Source organism: Echiichthys vipera (assembly GCF_963691815.1).
Source record: "Echiichthys vipera genome assembly, chromosome: 7".
NCBI classification, from domain to species: Eukaryota; Metazoa; Chordata; class Actinopteri; order Perciformes; family Trachinidae; genus Echiichthys; species Echiichthys vipera.
Genome location: NC_139832.1, coordinates 5,519,525 through 5,537,950, shown reverse-complemented (window position 1 = coordinate 5,537,950; position 18,426 = coordinate 5,519,525). Strand labels below are relative to the sequence as shown.

Sequence of the window (18,426 nt, the reverse complement as noted above, 5' to 3'; positions counted from 1 at the left end):
TTCTCCAATGTGAGGATTCACTGCCTTTCTTTGTCTTTGTCTGCGACGATTAGCGAACTAATCGTTCACTTGATCGGCATCTATTTCGATTATCAATTCACCGTTGAGTAATTTTTAACGCACAATGACCTGGACCGACTTAACAAGACTTTTAAAGACCTCACCTTGGACTTTGAGGAACTGGGATGGACACTGTTACTATTTCCCAACATTTGATAGGCCAAATGATTAACGGATTAAACTATTAAATTATCTGCAGATTAATTGATAGCAAACAATGATCGTTAGCTGCGGTCCTCGTCTTGTGTGACATTGAATGCAATCTCTGGGTTTTGTTCTGTAGGTGAGACAAAACGAGCTGTTGGGGGTCACCACCTTGATAGCGACATTTTATAGATTAAATTGTTGAATAGGGAAAATAATCAGCAGATGAAAATAACTATCAGCCCTGCAGATGATAAAAAAGAAAAAATCATCAAAGTTGACCATGTAGACAACATGATGCTGTTCCTCGAAGCATTGTTGATCTTGACTTCACTTAGGGCTGCTCCCAAAAAGAGGATTATCCTTGAACAACACACTAACACAATGGGCACGTTGAGGCTATGAATAATAGTATTTCTGGGTAGACTGTGGTGTTTGAAGTGTTCTTCTTCCACACTGCCACCGGGGAGTCTGGGTCATTCTCTGTTGCTTTGTCTGGAGCAATGAGCGTTGGCTCTGACTTCGGTTGTTTGCATCCAGCTCTGCATCCTCATGCTTTGATTCACACTTCCATTGAAGAACTGGCCTGAGGGGCAGCTCATATCGTGCTCTGTTACCTCTCTGCACATGCTGCTTGTTTTGCAAAGTGTTAGCCAATGTGTTAAAGTGATAGCCAAGTTACCCAGACGGAAGCTATGAATACCACCTACTCTGCCTGCAGCACTGGTTGAAGCGTGTGTGTATGTGTGTTGGAGCTCAGCAGAGGCCAGCTGTGAATAGACTCCACTCTTTACAGTGCAAGATAAACTGACCTCGCATCACTTTGTTTTTTATGGTGCTAAGAAGTGAACTCAGGCTGCCAGATGATATTATTTTATACTGTTAGAGTTGATGACAGACGTGAAGGCTCTCTGCACATGTAATCAAGCCTGATAACCTGGAGCAATTCACTAAAATGTCAACAAAAAAGAGACAAATGTCTTTTACAGGTGTCTAGAGTTTGCAGTGATGTCTTTGGTTTGCTTGTTTTTACCCACCCAACAGTCTGAAACCCAAAGATAGAATGATACAAAACAGAAAAAGCAGCATATCTCACATTTAAGAAGCTGTTGCCAGTGAATGTTTTGCATTTCTGCTTTATAAATGACTTAAATTACTAATGAATTATCAATATTATGGATCAATTTTCTGTTAAAGAACTAACGGATCACGCAAAACCTGAAGATTGCAAACATACAAGGTCGAAGACGAAGGGTGATTTACATGAAGACTGCAATGGAAATGTCTAACCGTGGAGACGAGGCAAGATTCAGGAAGTTGGTTGTTTATGAAAACTACGAACCGACTACGTGACCACGGTGTAATCTGCGCCACGTCCTCGCCTAAACCGAGCGGAGGGTTTCCAGTAAGTGAGAACACGTCTGACTCTGTGTGAAAGATAAAAAGCGGACAATACCTTATTCGTTTGGCATTGTCCGAAGTTCATATGAGAAAATGGCTTTACAAAACAAGACGTCGCCTGTCATTGGGACAAGTTTTAAAGACTCAAATACTTTGCACAAGGAAAATAATATTTAGTTACAGCCCCACAAACATCCAATGTGAGAACGATGGGAGTAACTTGACCTCCGGTACAGTAGGTGGCGCTCCAAAAACATACAGTTGGTTCGAATACGGCTTTTTTTCCCCGATTCAGCTTTGTCAAAATCAACAACTTGTAAAGCGGGGGGGAAATTGCCGACTTCTTGAGAGAATCCTGACAGAAATGGGTCTCAATGGTAGTGATGTTACTTGCCATGGCTCACTTTAAAGGAAAAGCTTGAGTTATTGTGTTATTGTTGTTTTTTTCACGTTTTCAGCGCTGTGGCTTCCTTATTTATTCTATTTCCGGTTCAGAAACCACTGTCGCGGAGTGGGGAGGGGGAGTTATAACCCCAGAGCATGCACAGTCTTGTAACCCGATATCACTCTGGGAGCGCTGTTTACATGCTGTAAACCAGGGTATGAAAACTACAATTTCACCCTGGGTATGGTGTTTACATGGCGTTTGAGAAACCGCGGTATCGCCTTAATCTGAACATAATCGTGTTTTTCAACTGCACGTAAGCGCACTGGCTGTCAGCGTCTCTCTGCAGCAGGACTCCAGTGATCAGATATTCAAATTATCTTTAGTAACTGACTTTTGTGGTGATGACAGGCTGCCCTCTAACACAGTAATTTGAGTGAAACCCAGATACATTTCCAGTGTTTAGCCGCCATGACCCTCTTTCTAGACAGAAGGCTCTTCCATTCCAAGATGATGCCAAGCATAGCCTACACTTAAACTCAACTTGCCCCAAAATAGACCCGCGACTGGCCGCAGCATTGCTGGAAGACTTCAGTTATCTATATCACAACCTCTAAAGAGTCAGAGCATTTGTGCCCAGACGCATTTGTGCCCAGACGCATCTGCACCGATGAGAGCCTTCTACCGTGGCGCCGCACGCACCACATGTGGACACGTTTATGACAAGGAATGGATCACCCTCCTCCTCCTCCTCCTCCCCCATTATGTAGCACTTAGGAAACAAGCTGGTCATGTAAAATAAATTGGATGTAATTACAGAGTAGCTTACATGTACACACCACACCCATGCAAATATGTTGCCTTTGTCTTTTCCTCCCACTGCATTTCTTCCTCCAGTTTTCATCCTAAACACAGCTCAGTTCGTGTGCTCAGCGTTTTCCCTCTCTGTGCAGATCTGTCCAGTTAAGGGGCTCGGCTAAAACGGATCAGGGTCTAAATGTGAATATGGTGCCGCAAATAGGATGTGGATGTAACCTAACTTCACGTCATCAAACTGCCAGCAGAACGTCACAAATAGGCCTCGGACGGTCACAAATAGCTCGTGTTTGCATAGTGAAGCTGCCACCTTGTTATTTATGTCACCGTCCCTGCAGTTAATAAGGGATCAGTGTGTCTGTTTAATGTGATGTTAGAGGTGATAGCTGTGATTCTCCCACATCACAGGCCTCATTTAAACGATGGGCCTTTAAACGGTCTTTAAGAAAGGTTATTAAAAAATGTATGATGAGCTTAATGGAGGTGCTATGATTAAAATAGTGTACACACATGTAACATCCCAGATGGGGCAATAACCGCTGGTTATTTGTATCATAATGAATCATTTGATTTATAATAAAGTGATAAAGAAAGTCCTGTTCAACGTCTTCAAATTGCTTGTTTTATCCAACAAACAGTCGAAACCCAAACATATTTAACTTAAAGTAATCTGAAACAATAAAAAGCAAAATGATTTAACTTGTTTCAGTGCTAATGTCTGATACCACTGGCTCCATTTATGAGAAACCTGGAGAAAGTAGCCCTAATGACACTATGTTCTCTGGACTCATTAAAGTTAATATGAAAAATTAAACCCTTTAAAATAAGAGCATAGTCGAGTATTGGTTAGTCAGTCGGCAGCTAATTAACCAGCAACTATTTCTGTAACTATTTTTGCATTAGAGTGCTTAAATGTGAGGTTTTAACGATATAATAGACAAAACAGATGAATTGATAAAGAAAATAACTGGTTAGATGAATCAGGTGTGGATATACACAGAGTTTCTCTTCCACACATTCAGCACACAGACGTAGATTGTTCGTGTCAGACGAGTTCTCACTTACTGAAAATACTCGTTACAGTGAAACGTTGTGTTTAGGCCAGGAAGTCTTTTTCCATTCCTTGAATTTATCTTGGGACTTTGCCGTTGGCCTTTACCGTCAGAAGCTCCTGAATCTTGTCGTTTGTCCAGTTAGACTATCATGTAAATGACCCTTCTTCTTCACTCTCGGATGTTTGTTTTCGTCTGGTTTTCGCCGGGCCCCATGATAGAACGACCTGCTTTATTCACACATGGGCTCAAATCGGACATTACACAGACTTTGTACTCTGCATCATTTGTGGAGGACAACATTTTGAGCTCACCATCAGTGTGCAGGCAGCCACTTGAACAATACAACAGCTTCTTCACACACCTACACACACACACACACACACACACACACACACACACACACACACACACACACACACACCTACACACACACAGCTCACACCTTCTGTACAGTGAGCTTGTTGGACACCTTCCTGTGTCAGTCTTGCACATAAAATGCAGGCGTGGATTAAACCGTGCTGAAGGCAGCGTATGCAAATGACACTGCTTTGCTGCCTGCTGGCCTCATGCAGCAGCTGTGTGAATCTGCACATTCATGAGGAAGTAATTAGAATTTTGCTGCAGGTGTGAACACTCAACGTGGGTGGTGACTTTTTAAACGTCTCAGTGTTGATTGGCCGCCTGCCAGCGCCAGCAAATAACGGCAAGAAAATAAGATTGTGCGTCTGACGGAGATGCAAATGGTTAACCGTGGAGCTAAACTGAGTTCCCCTCGACCTCAACTGATGTGTTTGCTTAACCTATTATCTGCTATCTGGCTGCCTTGAAAGCTGCAGATGGCGGCTGGCTGATGTGTCCCACACATGCACACACACACATACACACACACACACACACACACACACACACACACACACACACACACACACACACACACACACACACACACACACACACACACACAAGCTTGCGACAGGGCTAGCTTTTGTGTCGCTGGCCTGTGGTTGACACAGAGACGGGACTCCTGTGTCAACATTGCATGGTTGAATGACACTGCAGTCCACGGCTGACTCTGCAAAACGGGCTGTTAAGTGGAATTTTTGAGTCAAAACGGATCAAATTACATCACGTTAAATTCAAACTGGTATTGTTTTCCCCTTGTTAGTATCTGTGTGCATCAACATGGCAAAAAGTGGTCCTGGAGACGCCTCCTGTAGTGGGAACCAACACAAAGGCAGTTTTGAGTATTTTGTGTATGTGTCTTTCTGTCTGTGGACAGATTTTGTCACCGCGATAACATCCCCAACCGCGCAAGATGAAACAGTCAAACATAACCAAGCGTGACAGGTGTGTAGTTGAGGTCAAAACGAAGGCTGAGTTCAGAGATGGGTGTGATCTGAGCAAGGAAGTCAGAAGTAGGGAAGGAGCCATTGCCCCACCACTTTACACTCCTGGTTCCGATTCGGCGTCACAACTGCTGTGATCCCATCGCAGGATGATCTTTGGTATTTTCTCCTTTTCTTTAGTAAATAGGATCACATATTGATTTGTGTCTGGTCAAGTGGCTTTTACTCAATTCAACACACCCAGATGGATGTAACAAGCAAGCGGCAAGAAAAAATGCTGTAGTTTTGGACTGCTCGTTGTGTATTGGTCTAAATTATACCTTTTAAAATGTGTTTTTTCCTGACAGGATGACTTTGTTTAAATGTATTCTGTAAATGTAAATATCTTTATGCAAACAGCCAGAGGGAATGTGTCTTATAATAATCACATGCCTCTGATATTTGATTCTTCTGCAGCATCAGCATCACTTTAAAGTGGCAAGTGTGACTCATCTGATTTGTTTACAGTTATATCTGTGTGTGTGTGTGCGTGTGTGTGCGTGTGTGTGTGTGTGATGCTAGATAACTGTAGTAAGAGTTTATTTGTTGTGCTTGAGGATCCAGTTTTAATTAAACACCGCTCATATTAGGTTCAGCGTGTGTGTGTGTGTGTGTGTCTTTCCACTCCTGAAAAGGATGCATCCTTCATAGCCTCCTGATGTGTCCACAAATAAAGTGCATCAACCAGTTTAGAAACAACTTTGCCGTACCATCATTCTCAGTAATGTGATGAGTCTGACCTGCTATTTGTTTCTGTGGCTGTGTTCTCAGCAGGCATTGTTTGGATCAAACTCTGGGACACGTTACGCTTCAGTCCGATTTGTTGTGGCAGGTGTGAACAGGAGATTTAAATGAAACAGCACAGAGACGACCGAAGGTTTTCATGGTCCTCCTCCAAGCGAACTGCAGAGGAACCGCATAGTTTCAAAGTGCAAAGTGAAAATTCTGTGTGACTTTCATTCACATCCTGAGTTATTTGTAGTTGAGCCAGTAAGAATCTAAATGAAACCAATACAATGCAGAAAAGTTAAGCCTTTAATTGTGGTTGTGGTTGACGAATACATAATTGGTATAATCACGCACTAAATTTAGCTTTCATTGATGTTTTAAAACACCTGATGTTGATCTTTAGTACTGGTCCTATTTCTTATATTTTAAGCACAGTCAGCACAGTTAACATGAACAAAAGCTGTTTTTTGGCATACGGGCCAACAGAAAAGAAACCAACAGATGTTTTTGAAAGTAGTGCCTGGCCGATAGGGAAAATTCACCAATTATAATACAGCAGCTATATAGTGAATGGGCTTCTATAAAAATATATATTTTTTTTAAATAGATTTTGTACCAAAATTACTCTGCGAAGGTACTTAGAAGACTTCTTTCCTGAACAATTGCCTTTACTAAAGAATATTTAAACCTATCAATTCACAACACTGAGAAATTAAAGAATAAATAAAAATTAGACAAATGGCTCAAAAACACACCATATTCAGGATCAGTCAGCTGTTGACAATTTAGATAAAGAATAATTAAAACAATAAATTAAATAGCACTTTGGTAAATGGTAAATGGACTTGTACTTATATGGCGCCTTTCTAGTCTTCTGACTACTCAAGGTGCTTTCACAGTGTTTGTCACATTCACCCATTCACACAGACATTCACACAGACATTCACACAGACATTCACACTGATGGCAGTGGACATCTACAGACCATCTAATCTAATGTAACCATTCACACCACATTTACACACCCATGCACAGCACAGGGAGCAATTCGGGGTTCAGTGTCTTGCCTAAGGACACTTCGACATGTGGACCGGGGGAAGTGGAGATCGAACTGCCAATCTCTTGAATGGAGGACGACCCACTCTTCCCTCTGAGCCACAGTTGGTATCAGTCAATTGTGTTCAGTATCAGTCAACTGTTAACAATTAAAGAATAATAATAAATAAATATATTGCTACACCATTTCTAAATCACCCCAAGCATAATTGTTTGCATTATCGTTTTCATATCGGTGCATATCAAAAACATTTACAGCGATTCAAACAGATCCTGATGTGTCTGTGGAAGGCCTCCTGATGTATATCCGTCAGTCTGACTCTGTTTGAAAGCCCTGTCTTATAAATTGTACGTGCATGTGTGGATACATCACGTGCCACTGAGGGAAAGAAATATTCCCTCCAGCTCGTCTCCGCGTCGACAGCTTCAGATGATCCCTCGCTGACACCTCCTGTTGCCTAACCTTCCCCTCCTCTGCCTGCCCCTGGTAATGACGGGGGCGTTCTGCTCCCTGACCCTTGACCCGCAGGAAGCAGCAAAGCCGGTATCGGCGTTCCACAGGGCCTCGTTTGTTTTTGAGCGCACATTTTTCCGAAAGGCTCACGAGCTCCAGGCTCAGTGAGATATTCATGCGTATCCAAAGCTGTACGAGGGGACGATGAACCTAATGAGCTCGTGTCTGCAGCAGAGTGTCAGCCTCCATGAACCTCGTGTGCAGAGGCCTGGGTGTGTGTCTTGTTTTTGCAAGCTCTGGCCTCGTGCACAAATATGTGGTGAATTTGTTCTCTGTATTCCCCGTTGCTCTGTAACACACCTAACAACAAGTCTATGGAGATAAAACCATTAACAAAATACATGACTCAGTTCAAAGCTGGGTTCAGAGGCACAGGCGGGAAAATGAGCTGATAAGATCTGTGGTTACAGCTTTGACTGTTACGAAACAGTCACAGAAATGGTCCTTTCCACTTGTAACCTAAGAAACTCTTACTTGGGGCCTGGGCTGGTCCATATGACCAAAATCTGCTGTCCTGATATCGGTCATTTCATGTCTCTATCGATATATATCATGATGTGTGAACGACATACTCGACAAATCCAAATTACACAACATTAAGATCTATTTAGGGGCAAGTCTAAGGGCGTACTCACTCTTGACCTTTGTATTTCCGGTACATGGGACCTCAATAGGAGTTTCTGATGCATGTATTCCTATTACTACTATGCAGGGAAAACCAAAACAGAACAGCAGACATCTTGAATATAGCAGCAGTCAAGGGAAATTTGCGGATAAAAGGCAACTTTGCGCACAGTAAACCATTTTTCACTGGTCCCCGGAGCGATCCAAGATAGATGAATGGAGCTAGGCAGAATGAATTCATCTGGCAAGAGTCAGGTTAGGTTTTTGTCTTTGGGAACTACAACTCTTTGCTGCTCTCGACGCGAATGATATACGTGGTCCTCTGGTACAGACATGCGGATATCGCTCCTCCACTTCACCTCTTTTTTTCCAAGGGGAGGATAATAACATCGAAAGGGGTAAACACCATTACAGGTCGGGGCATGTGGAGAGTTTTACTTCAGCTGATGATGACGTGATGTCTCATACGCGACATGACATGTAGTCTTTCTCAATGTGTTTTCTCTGCAGCCTTAAACTGAACAATTGCACAATAAACGGTCAAACTCTTGACGTGAAGAGTTATCATTTAAATCCACAAACCACATATTTTTAATTCGGGGCATATACCGACTGATACCAGGAAAGTATCTGCATTGAGACCCATTCATTTTTTACCATCTCAGAGGTCCCATGGGGATCAAATGCAAGGGGCGGGACTTCACCGCTCTATTCGTACCGCGCCCAAGCCCAATTCAGAGCTGAGTCTGTCGAGGGGAGTTTGATGTATCGGGTCCTTGACAGCAAGTCAGGTCACAAGTCTTTAATAAACACATGGTAGGTCAAGATTCAGGTCTTTCATGTGACTATGAAATGACACCATTTTAACGTTTTCCTTTCAAAGCTGTGCAGGTGCTGCTGTTGTTACATGGCCTGGCCCGTCAGTCGCTGTTGGGGTCTCAGGGTCAACACTTGAGAATTAAATTCTTTGCTTTCAAATCTCAAGTGAAGTCTTAAGTGAGTCAAGTCTCACAGCAGTCAAGTCCAAGTCTCAGGGAACGCTTGGTAGCTTGTTTTTAATAAGATGGGCCCTTCTGTGTGGAGTTTGCATGTTCTCCCCTTGTCTGCGTTGGTTTTCTCCGGGTTCTCCGGTTTCCTCCCACAATCCAAAGACGTGCACATGTTCGGTTCATTGATGACTCTAAATCACCCGTAGGTGTGAATGGTTGTCTGTCTCTGTTCGTCTCTATGTGTCCTGTGATAGACTGGCGTCCTGTCCAGGGTGTACCCCGCCTCACGCCCGATGTCAACTGGGATCGGCTCCAGCCCCCCAGCGACCCCGACAGGGACAAGCAGTTGAAGATGAATGAATGAATGAATGAATGAAAAAATATCAACCTTTTGTTTATAGTCTTGAGTGTCTGGTAATACTAATATTTCTGTGCAGGAACGTCTGGTTTCAGTCATTTACTCCAGTTTTTAAGCTCTGCAGGAAGGATTTGAGGAGTCTGGGTGTGGTTTCCTCCTGTTGAAGGATAAAAGCTGTGCATAGATTCAGAGTTAGGGCTGTGTTTCTAGGTTACACAGGACCCTACTTCCCTTAGGGGCGTGGCATTAAGATGTTTGACAGTTTTAGTGACACATATTTTTCTTTCCCGTCTGAATTGAAGGCTTAGTGATGCACGTTGTACAGATACTCACACAGCTGATTTTGGGCTGTATCGACCTAATTAAAACCTACAGATTTGTCCGCTTCCAGACAAAATGTCTTATTTCTAGCATTTGTTATCTGAAAATGTGCAGTTTCTGAAGTGAAATGGCTGCTTCTTATTTCATTTCGTGACTTCATTTAATTGATTCCACACACGGAAGTAAGCCTTTGCGTTTGACCCGGGGCGAACTCTCCTTTCCAACTTCATTTTGGGTTCATTAATATTTCATATCCTCTAAATGAAAGTTGGATTTTTAGCCCAGACCGAGTGGGCAGCTTTCTGCAATTAAAACAGTGTGTACAACTAAGGCCTGGTTATGTGGGTACATTTGAAAAGAGGTTAAATGATCCCTGTAGGAAGAATAATCATATGATGAACCTTCTTTGATGCTCATGCTTCAGTCACGAGGATGGAGGCACAGAGAAAACGCTGAGCCTAATGCACCGGTTGACTTGGCGGTGAATGATCCTGAAGCCTTTGACAGGTGGCAGGATGCTGAGCGAGTAGGTTTCTCGCTGGTGCCCCTCCTCCTGGCATCTTTTAGTCCACCAGACCAGCTTTAAACCCCGCTGGGATCGGATTAGGACTTTAATTCTCTGCTTCCATTACCGGTCACCATGGCAACCCCATCCTTTATGTCACGCAGAGTACAGAGTGTCTCAGTGCGGCATTAATATCAAATCAGTACATTATCAGGAAATACTGAATCTCCACAGAAGTTAAAAGCTTTAATCGGTGATGGATGTGTTTCTGGCTGTGGCACAGATCGCATGTGCTTACGGTTCTCTTGCAGCCGGTCTGCGGCCTGGCGTTCACTTTAAAGTAGACGGTGCTCTTTGTCTGGAGCTGTAGGTGGTCCCGTCTGGCTGAATGGGCAGAGCATGAAACCACTTCTACAGTAGCACCGCGTCTGATTCTAAAAATGTACCTTCTCATGAGCTCTTTAAAAGCATCCGCTGAAGCCGTAAAAGGATCTCTGTCATGCATTTTTTCTGCGTTGGTACTGCAGACAGTTTTCTTTTAAATTCTGTATATTTGGGCCAAAGATTTCTGTCATTTTCTGCTGTGCAGTTACAACTGAGGCCTTGAGCCAAACTGCGTGGTCACCAAGCATGCTGTGAAAACCAGGACCGTGTATTAATATCCACATTTGTGTATGAATGTCCTGCTTCTACACAGAGAGGTGCTTCGCAAGCCGCAAAAAGGCACACGTGCTTTAAGTCTTTCACGGTATCTTTCCATCTCCCACAGTGTTAAGTCTTTCTCTTTAAACCTGCACACAACACCCCCCTCCCCATTGACATACACACCAGCTGAGCTCTGTTGCATTAATCCATGCATTGCAGAGCTGATTTCTTGCACATAAGTGTAATATGCACTCTGCCAGCATGCAGTTTTTCTATATAATGTCAGTAGACTTACAGTTATGTTATAATATAGTGCAGTTAAAGCATGATGGTAACAGGACTTGGTTAGAAGTGTTGTGTGTAAGGTCTGTGGGGATGTTTAAAATGAATGAAAAGATTGAATGACAAGCAATAGAAAGAAATTGTGATGTATAAAGTCTACGTGTCCGTGAGGGTCCAGGCAGTCTGTCCGCGTGCAGCCCAAATCAAATGACCGTGCATGCTGTACGCATAGCAATCGCGCCTACTGCGTCCCTTTCTCTAGTTGTCTCACACTCCAGTCCAGTTACTTGTGCACCGATAAAGTTATGTACCTCTATCTGGTTCGCAGACGAAAGAGAAGGAAAAGAACAAGAAAATGTAGGATGAGGAAAGTAAAGGTAAAGTTCAAAAGACAGTTAGTGAGTACGGCGTTATAAAGGAGGAAATGTGCCGTCTTTAAGGGAGTCCAAAGACCACGGCACCGACCGCCGCCATCTGGAGTTGATCAGGAAATGCACGTGTTGGAACGTGAGACTGAGCAGACCTCGATAGATTTGTTTGTGCGAGCGGTGCAAGTCTGCAGACTGCGGACGTGGACGTTAACATAGGAGTATAACCTCGAGACGTAATTCTTAAGTCCTGGAAAAATAAATGTTGTCTTTTAATACGAACGTTCAATTGGAGTGAGATTTAGTGTTTTTGAGCCGATGGTTTTCTATCATACTGGATGTTTTTTATAATGTAATTGTACAGTGTTGGTGTAAAGGCAATATGGTCTATATTGCAGAGGAGTGTTACTACTGTATTGTGTACTAGTATAAGTTCAGACATTGTTTAATTGCACTGTATTTTGTAGAAGTTAATGGCAACAACAGGGAATCAATTGAACAATAAACAACAGCCTTATTGTGACAAACATCAGTGTTTTAAAAAGAAGCATTATTACCTTTATGCTGGAATCAGAGCTCAACGTTTTGCCTGAAAAATACCAGAAAAAGCAGTTTTATACAGACACAAATTATAAATACTACCTCTCCAATTACTGCAGCTTTTGCAACAAAGTGTTTTTTGGATGTATGACTTCTGGATTGTGCTGTTTGAAAGTCCCTCTCTGAAGTTGGTTTGAACACCTGAGTTAAGTTGTAATTCTTAAGACTCAAACGGTTGCACCTTAAGCCCTGAGGACTGTCGGGTTTGCCTTCTCAGGGAAGTGATTGACTGGAAGATTAAGACGCATGACAAAAAACCGCTGCAAAGGCAATTTAGCACACGCTCCTGTAATTTGCAACCTACCTGACCAGTTCTGAATTGTTCTGATGTTGTAAAGCTTAAAGGTAAACCCCACCCCAAAAATCTATTTTTCTGTCCTTCAGTGAGTGAAAGGTGAGAAAGGAAACAGGTGAAAGCTGACGGCCTCGGAGCAAACACCTGCGCTATCAAAGCCACCGTTTCACCGCTTCCTCTTTACGATTACATTGGCAAAGAGGCACGTACTCGACCTTCAGTGTCTGGCAACGAGCCGAGTGTGTGACAAAGACACACTTTCTCTCTTATTACCTTTTCTTTCTTCTGCACACACACTCTCTTTCTCCCCGGCTTAATTGTGTCCTCTGTGAAGGACAGTTGTGCTTAAAGTTGAGTGTGCAGCCCAGCGGCAGGTGACATCATCCCGAACAGCCGCACTGCTGCTCTCAGCAAATCTCCACATAAAGATGTGGCCTGTTTACCCTCTCCAGTCTGCAGCGACCACTGGGAGGGGAGCTGTAGCTTGTGTGTGTGTGTGTGTGTGTGTGTGTCTTTGATTTTTGGCTGCGTGTGCATGAACGAAGGGTGCTCTCTGCTCTCTGTCTGAGCTGGCTCTCTGCAGCACGGCTCTTTCTCAGTAATAGATCATTTCTCATTAATATTAATCAAAGCACAAAGAAACATTCACAAATGCATTTCAGGATTCATAAATAAACAAAAATACACACAAAAATGGTAAAATGATATAAATATGTTTGAGGAAAAGTATAATAAATGTATAATATAATAAATATTGGTGCTGAACTGTGTATTGTTCTGTTGTGCGGTATAGGTAAATGCATTGTTAATATAATTAACCAAGTATAATTTAATTAAATTGAAATGCATTTGTGCACAAATCTAAATAAGTGTAAATGCATCATAAATGCAGTTTTTATCTTAGCATTGTGATTGGGTTTCATCTATATAACAATTGGGATCATCAGAATCATTTTTCCTTGAACATTTAGTATTCACAGGAGCAGGTGTTTCTTTTTTTAATGCAAGTGCAATAAAAAGTAATAGAGATGAATATATCAACAAAATGAAGACAGGCTTGACATGTTTCAGTGTCGGTGGCTCGACCTCCAAAAGAGGTGATCTCTGACCTAAGGCCTTTTTTGTGTTATTGCACTGATCTGGTGTCATTTATCCTTAAAGGGTAATTCCAGTGCTTACATGCATCAAATAAGACATCGAGACAGTTTTTTTTCGTGTAACAACTATCAGCTAATCAGTGTTAGCCACGTGTAGCTGTTAGTGACTCTATTGGATTCCTCCGTTAATAGTTCATACACGGAAAAAAAATGCCTCGATGGCTTATTTGATGCAAGTAAGTGCCGAAAAAAAAGACCAAGGGATGATTTTGAGTCAGAAATACACTTTAATTATCGTTTTATATTTTTATACATTTAGATAATTGACTAACTGGATAGGAACTGTAGCTGCAGATGAAGCCTACAGCTTAAAATCCCAGACACACACACTTTTCATACACACACACGTACACACACACACACACACACACACACACACACACACACACACACACACACACACACACACACTTCTATATCCGTCACCCCTCATGATGATTTATTTATTGAGTGCAGTGAGGAGGAGGAGGAGAAGGAGGTGTGACGGGGTTGGAGGGGTTTGGGGGGTGTGGCAGCAGGTTTGGGCGTGTTCACAGTTGAACGGCAGCAGCTCAGAAACAAGCTGTGAATTTTTGCTAAGTCCAGATAAAATAAAGCATCTTTTACTTCTAATTTGTTTGAGTGGTATTTAAAAACAGACTCGAACTCAAACGGTCATCATGCTGAGAGAATATAGAGCTGTGTGTGTTGTTGTTTTGGACCCTCTGTGTTTGTGTGTGAGCCAGACATCAGGTCTGTGCTGCAGAGACGTCGTGACCCTTGACCCTGAGCTGGACCCTGACCCTCACCTGACCTCTGACCTCGACTCCTTCCCCGATAACGCTCCAAGATAAATCCAGAGCCCCTGAAATAGATGAGTCGCCCCAGCTGTGTTTTTATGGTTCTCGCTGAAACAGTGATGCTCAGTTTACTGAAGCACTCTTTATGCATTATTATTATAATTATTATAATTATTAGTGATAATTAATGAGATATGGATCTTAACTGCAGAGACACATTTTTCCCCATACAAAATCAACAGAATGCTTACATCTTAGCCACAAATGTTTCCATTTTTTTAACATTGTATTTATTATTCAATCAATATCTATATATGGATTTTAACTATAATATTTTTCTTCAAATGTGTAAAAGGTGACACTTTGGTTAAATTTAAATGTGCTTGATATCATTCATTTGGACGACAAAGTCTTGTAACACAATGAGTTCATATCATCATGATACAACACAGTACATCTAAAAGTTGACTGTAATTGTAATCTTGTAAAATGATTTCAATTTCTACGACTTTACTCCAAAAACAACTAAAACCTGGAGCCGATCCCAGTTGACATCGGGCGTGAGGCGGGGTCCACCCTGGACAGGACGCCAGTCTATCACAGGGCACATAGAGACGAACAGAGACAGACAACCATTCACACCTACGGGTGATTTAGAGTCATCAATGAACCGAACACCTGCACGTCTTTGGACTGTGGGAGGAAACCGGAGAACCCGGAGAAAACCCACGCAGACATTGGGACAACATGCAAACTCCAGATAGAAGGGCTCCAGCAGGGACAGCGCTGACCACCACCCCACCGTGTCGCCCTCAGCTAAAACCTGTCATTTTTTATTCTAATTATTTCAGAGTGAACTAACGTATAATAATGTATGCATCAACGAAAAGCAAATCTCCACCAAAATCCTGATGCTGCAGCGAGAAGTCTCTGCACCCGCTGATGAAAAGAGTGAATTTTGGAAATGCCATCAGATTCCTGGGAGTGTGAGAGACAGACTGGATTACACACTCGATTAACGGGCTAAATGTTCTGAAACAAAGACCCTCCCCGTGTGGTTCCCGGAAAGGATTAGATCGCTAATACACTTAGTCCATGGAAACATTTAATTGGTTGAATACGGTGAATTTTTCTCGGAAGCTAATACTTTTTGTGACTGGGGATCATTTACAATTACAACAACAAACAATAGAGCACGAGCTCAGTACAGAGGAGGATTAGAGAGGTTTGTTTCTTTGTCTTTGGGTTTTATTCTGAGGCTGTGTGACTTTCTTTTGAGTGTTACACCCAAACGTGCACCGAACTTACTAAATCCTAAATCCTATTTTGCAGTTCTAATGACTCTTGGGGAAACAAACTTCATGCAAATCAAAGTGCAGTTCCTCATCTTAACACTTTGCTCTTGTCAAAGGCCGAGGACACACAGCGCGTCTTTTACAGCCTGGAAAACCTGAGGTGCTGGTGTCGGGCTCTGGGTGCCTGCCTGCACTTAGGGTACAATTAGAGGTAGATGGCGCCTGACATTGCTAAGCAACCATGACCAGCTTAGCGGTGTATAAAAGACCACTTCCTCCCACTGAACCACTTCTCCTATCCTTTCCTTAATGTAAGGCTGCTCACGCGTCTTTCTGCAGTTATCTTCTGAGCAAAAACAGGACAATAACCAAATATCAGTTTGGAGCTGATCTTCTTCCAGGCGTTGTTTTCTTAAGTTTATATTCAAATATCAATCATAAAGTTCTTGGTAGCCCTGAACTAACATGATCCAACCTCTTCTCCATATTCAGCAAAGTTCAGGAGCCTGAAAAATACATCGGACAAATAATCTCAACCCTCGAAAGACTGCGTGTTACCAAAAACAGCCAGTAGAAGAAAGAGACAAAGAATAGTTTGCTTTATGAAGTAGTACCTTTCATCTGTGACTCATTTTGGGTCGTTATTTGTCCCAATGACCTCCGGGCAGGACGTTACCTCTCCTCCCTCGCCTCCGTCCACCCGTGTAATCCTGCAGCCGCGGCGCTGGTGTCAGCGCTGGGATCCAGTGTCACACAGACGGACACAATGGCCGCACTGTACTCCTCTCAGCATTGTTCTCCCCTGGACTTGGAGGCACAATGAGGCTCTTATCCACACAGGGCAGAGAGGCTGGCAGGCCCGCTGTCAGGTGCTTTTCTTCCAAGCTTGTTAGTGCGCTGAGAGTTTGTTCGAAATGACAGAGCGGTATTTTTTGCCCGCTCGGTCACAATTAACACCAGTGTGAGGCAAACAAAGACGCTGGTGCTGCTGTGTTACATGCTAACACTTGGAGTTCAAGTAACACTGGCCCAGTTTTTCCCTAAAGTAGATTCCTGCACACAGCTCTTAGATGATATTTATTAAATCAGTTCATCAACGTGTCCGTCCCAACAGACCTTTTCCAGAAAATGAGTTCTCATGTTTCATCATCTCTTACCAGCTCTCGCTCTGAGGAAGGTCTGAAGACACTGAAACCTTTATTTGATGTATTAAGTCAATAAATGCGTCGAGTGTAAGAACAATGTGCAGGAGTCTCCTTTTGTACGCTGAGCTTCTCTTCGACGTGCACAAGAAATAATGTGTGTGCACGTGTTGTTCCTAACCTGCTAAAAGGAAGAAGGGAGACTTTTTGTTATGAAATTATGTAGATTTTTATAATTTGGTCATAAACAACCCATACTCGTGTCGTTTCTTACCGTCAGAAGTTCCTGAATATCGTCTCTCGCCCATCTTCTCCACCCTCAGATGATAGAAACATCATCCAAACACCCGCTCGCTCGCTGTGACTTCTCACACATGGGCCCAATCAGACATTACGCAGACTTGGTACCAGAGAGCCGGCCGGGTTTAGTCTAAGTTTAAGGTCCGGTCCAATTTATTCGAACATTTGCATTGTAACATACAGCTCCACCGGATAATGTCTAAATCATTTCAGGTTTGCAGTGCATGTGTTAAAAGGGACCTCGGACAGAATCATTTGGTGATGTGCTTTTGTTTCTGTCTTGGTGTCCTTAAATGCAGCCTCAGTGTGTGTGTGTGTGTGTGTGTTATACTGTTGATACACCATTTTTCTTTCAAAATAGAAATGAATGATCACATTCACTGCGACACACACACAGTGCCACTGTCTCTCTCTCTCTGTCCCTCTCTCTTTTCTCTCATACCCACATAAATCCAAATGCCAGATTTCAAATGGCCAACATTCAGGACAGGATTATTAACATTAAGCATTTCAGAGTTGTCCAGCGCACACACACACACACACACACACACACACACCCACACACACACACACAGAGACTAAAGCAGTACATATTAACCCAGCTGGCAGATTTAACAGGACAAAGTATTGGGTCAGATTAGGAAATTGACCTTATGCTTTTGCATAATCTGCAGCAGATGAAAAGTTTGGCATGTTGCTGGGATTCAGGACGGTCAAAATGGATTTTGGAATAACAGTTCCAACATTTAGATCTTAAAGGGGGGTTATGTGATGTGTTTCTAATGGCCAGGTGTCCAACATGTACAAATGCAATTCTTTATTATGCTAAAATTATTATATGTGAAATAACTCATAATGCATAATGAAGCAGCTCCTTGACGGCAACACAGGTAGACAGATTGTAGTGTTTTTGTTGTCGTTAGTGTTTTCTGTGCATCCTGTTGATGTGACCTTGTTTTTTTTTCTATGTCTGTTGTAGGATTCGCCCTCAGCTGGCCAGAGAGAAGATAGAGGGATGTCACATCTGCACGTACGTGATGCCCGGGGAGCCCCAAGTGATCCTGGGGAAAGACAAGTCCTTCACCTACGACTACATGTTCGACATGGACTCCCAGCAGGAAGTCATCTACTCCACCTGCACAGAGAAGCTGATCGAGGGCTGCTTCGAGGGCTACAACGCCACCGTCTTTGCATACGGACAGGCGAGTCTTTGTCCTCACT

The 18,426-nt window shown here is 42.8% G+C and overlaps 1 protein-coding gene across 2 annotated transcripts in view; it reads left to right on the top strand.

Moving 5' to 3' along the window:
- Positions 1 to 18,426, top strand: part of LOC310949263 (kinesin-like protein KIF21A) — a 62,537-nt gene that overhangs the window by 6,261 nt on the left and 37,850 nt on the right. For both annotated transcript variants that reach the window (XM_083916638.1, XM_083916637.1), the window contains exon 2: positions 18,185 to 18,407. In XM_083916638.1, the coding sequence (XP_083772764.1) occupies positions 18,185 to 18,407 (223 nt within the window). The remainder of the gene's footprint in view (positions 1 to 18,184; positions 18,408 to 18,426) is intronic.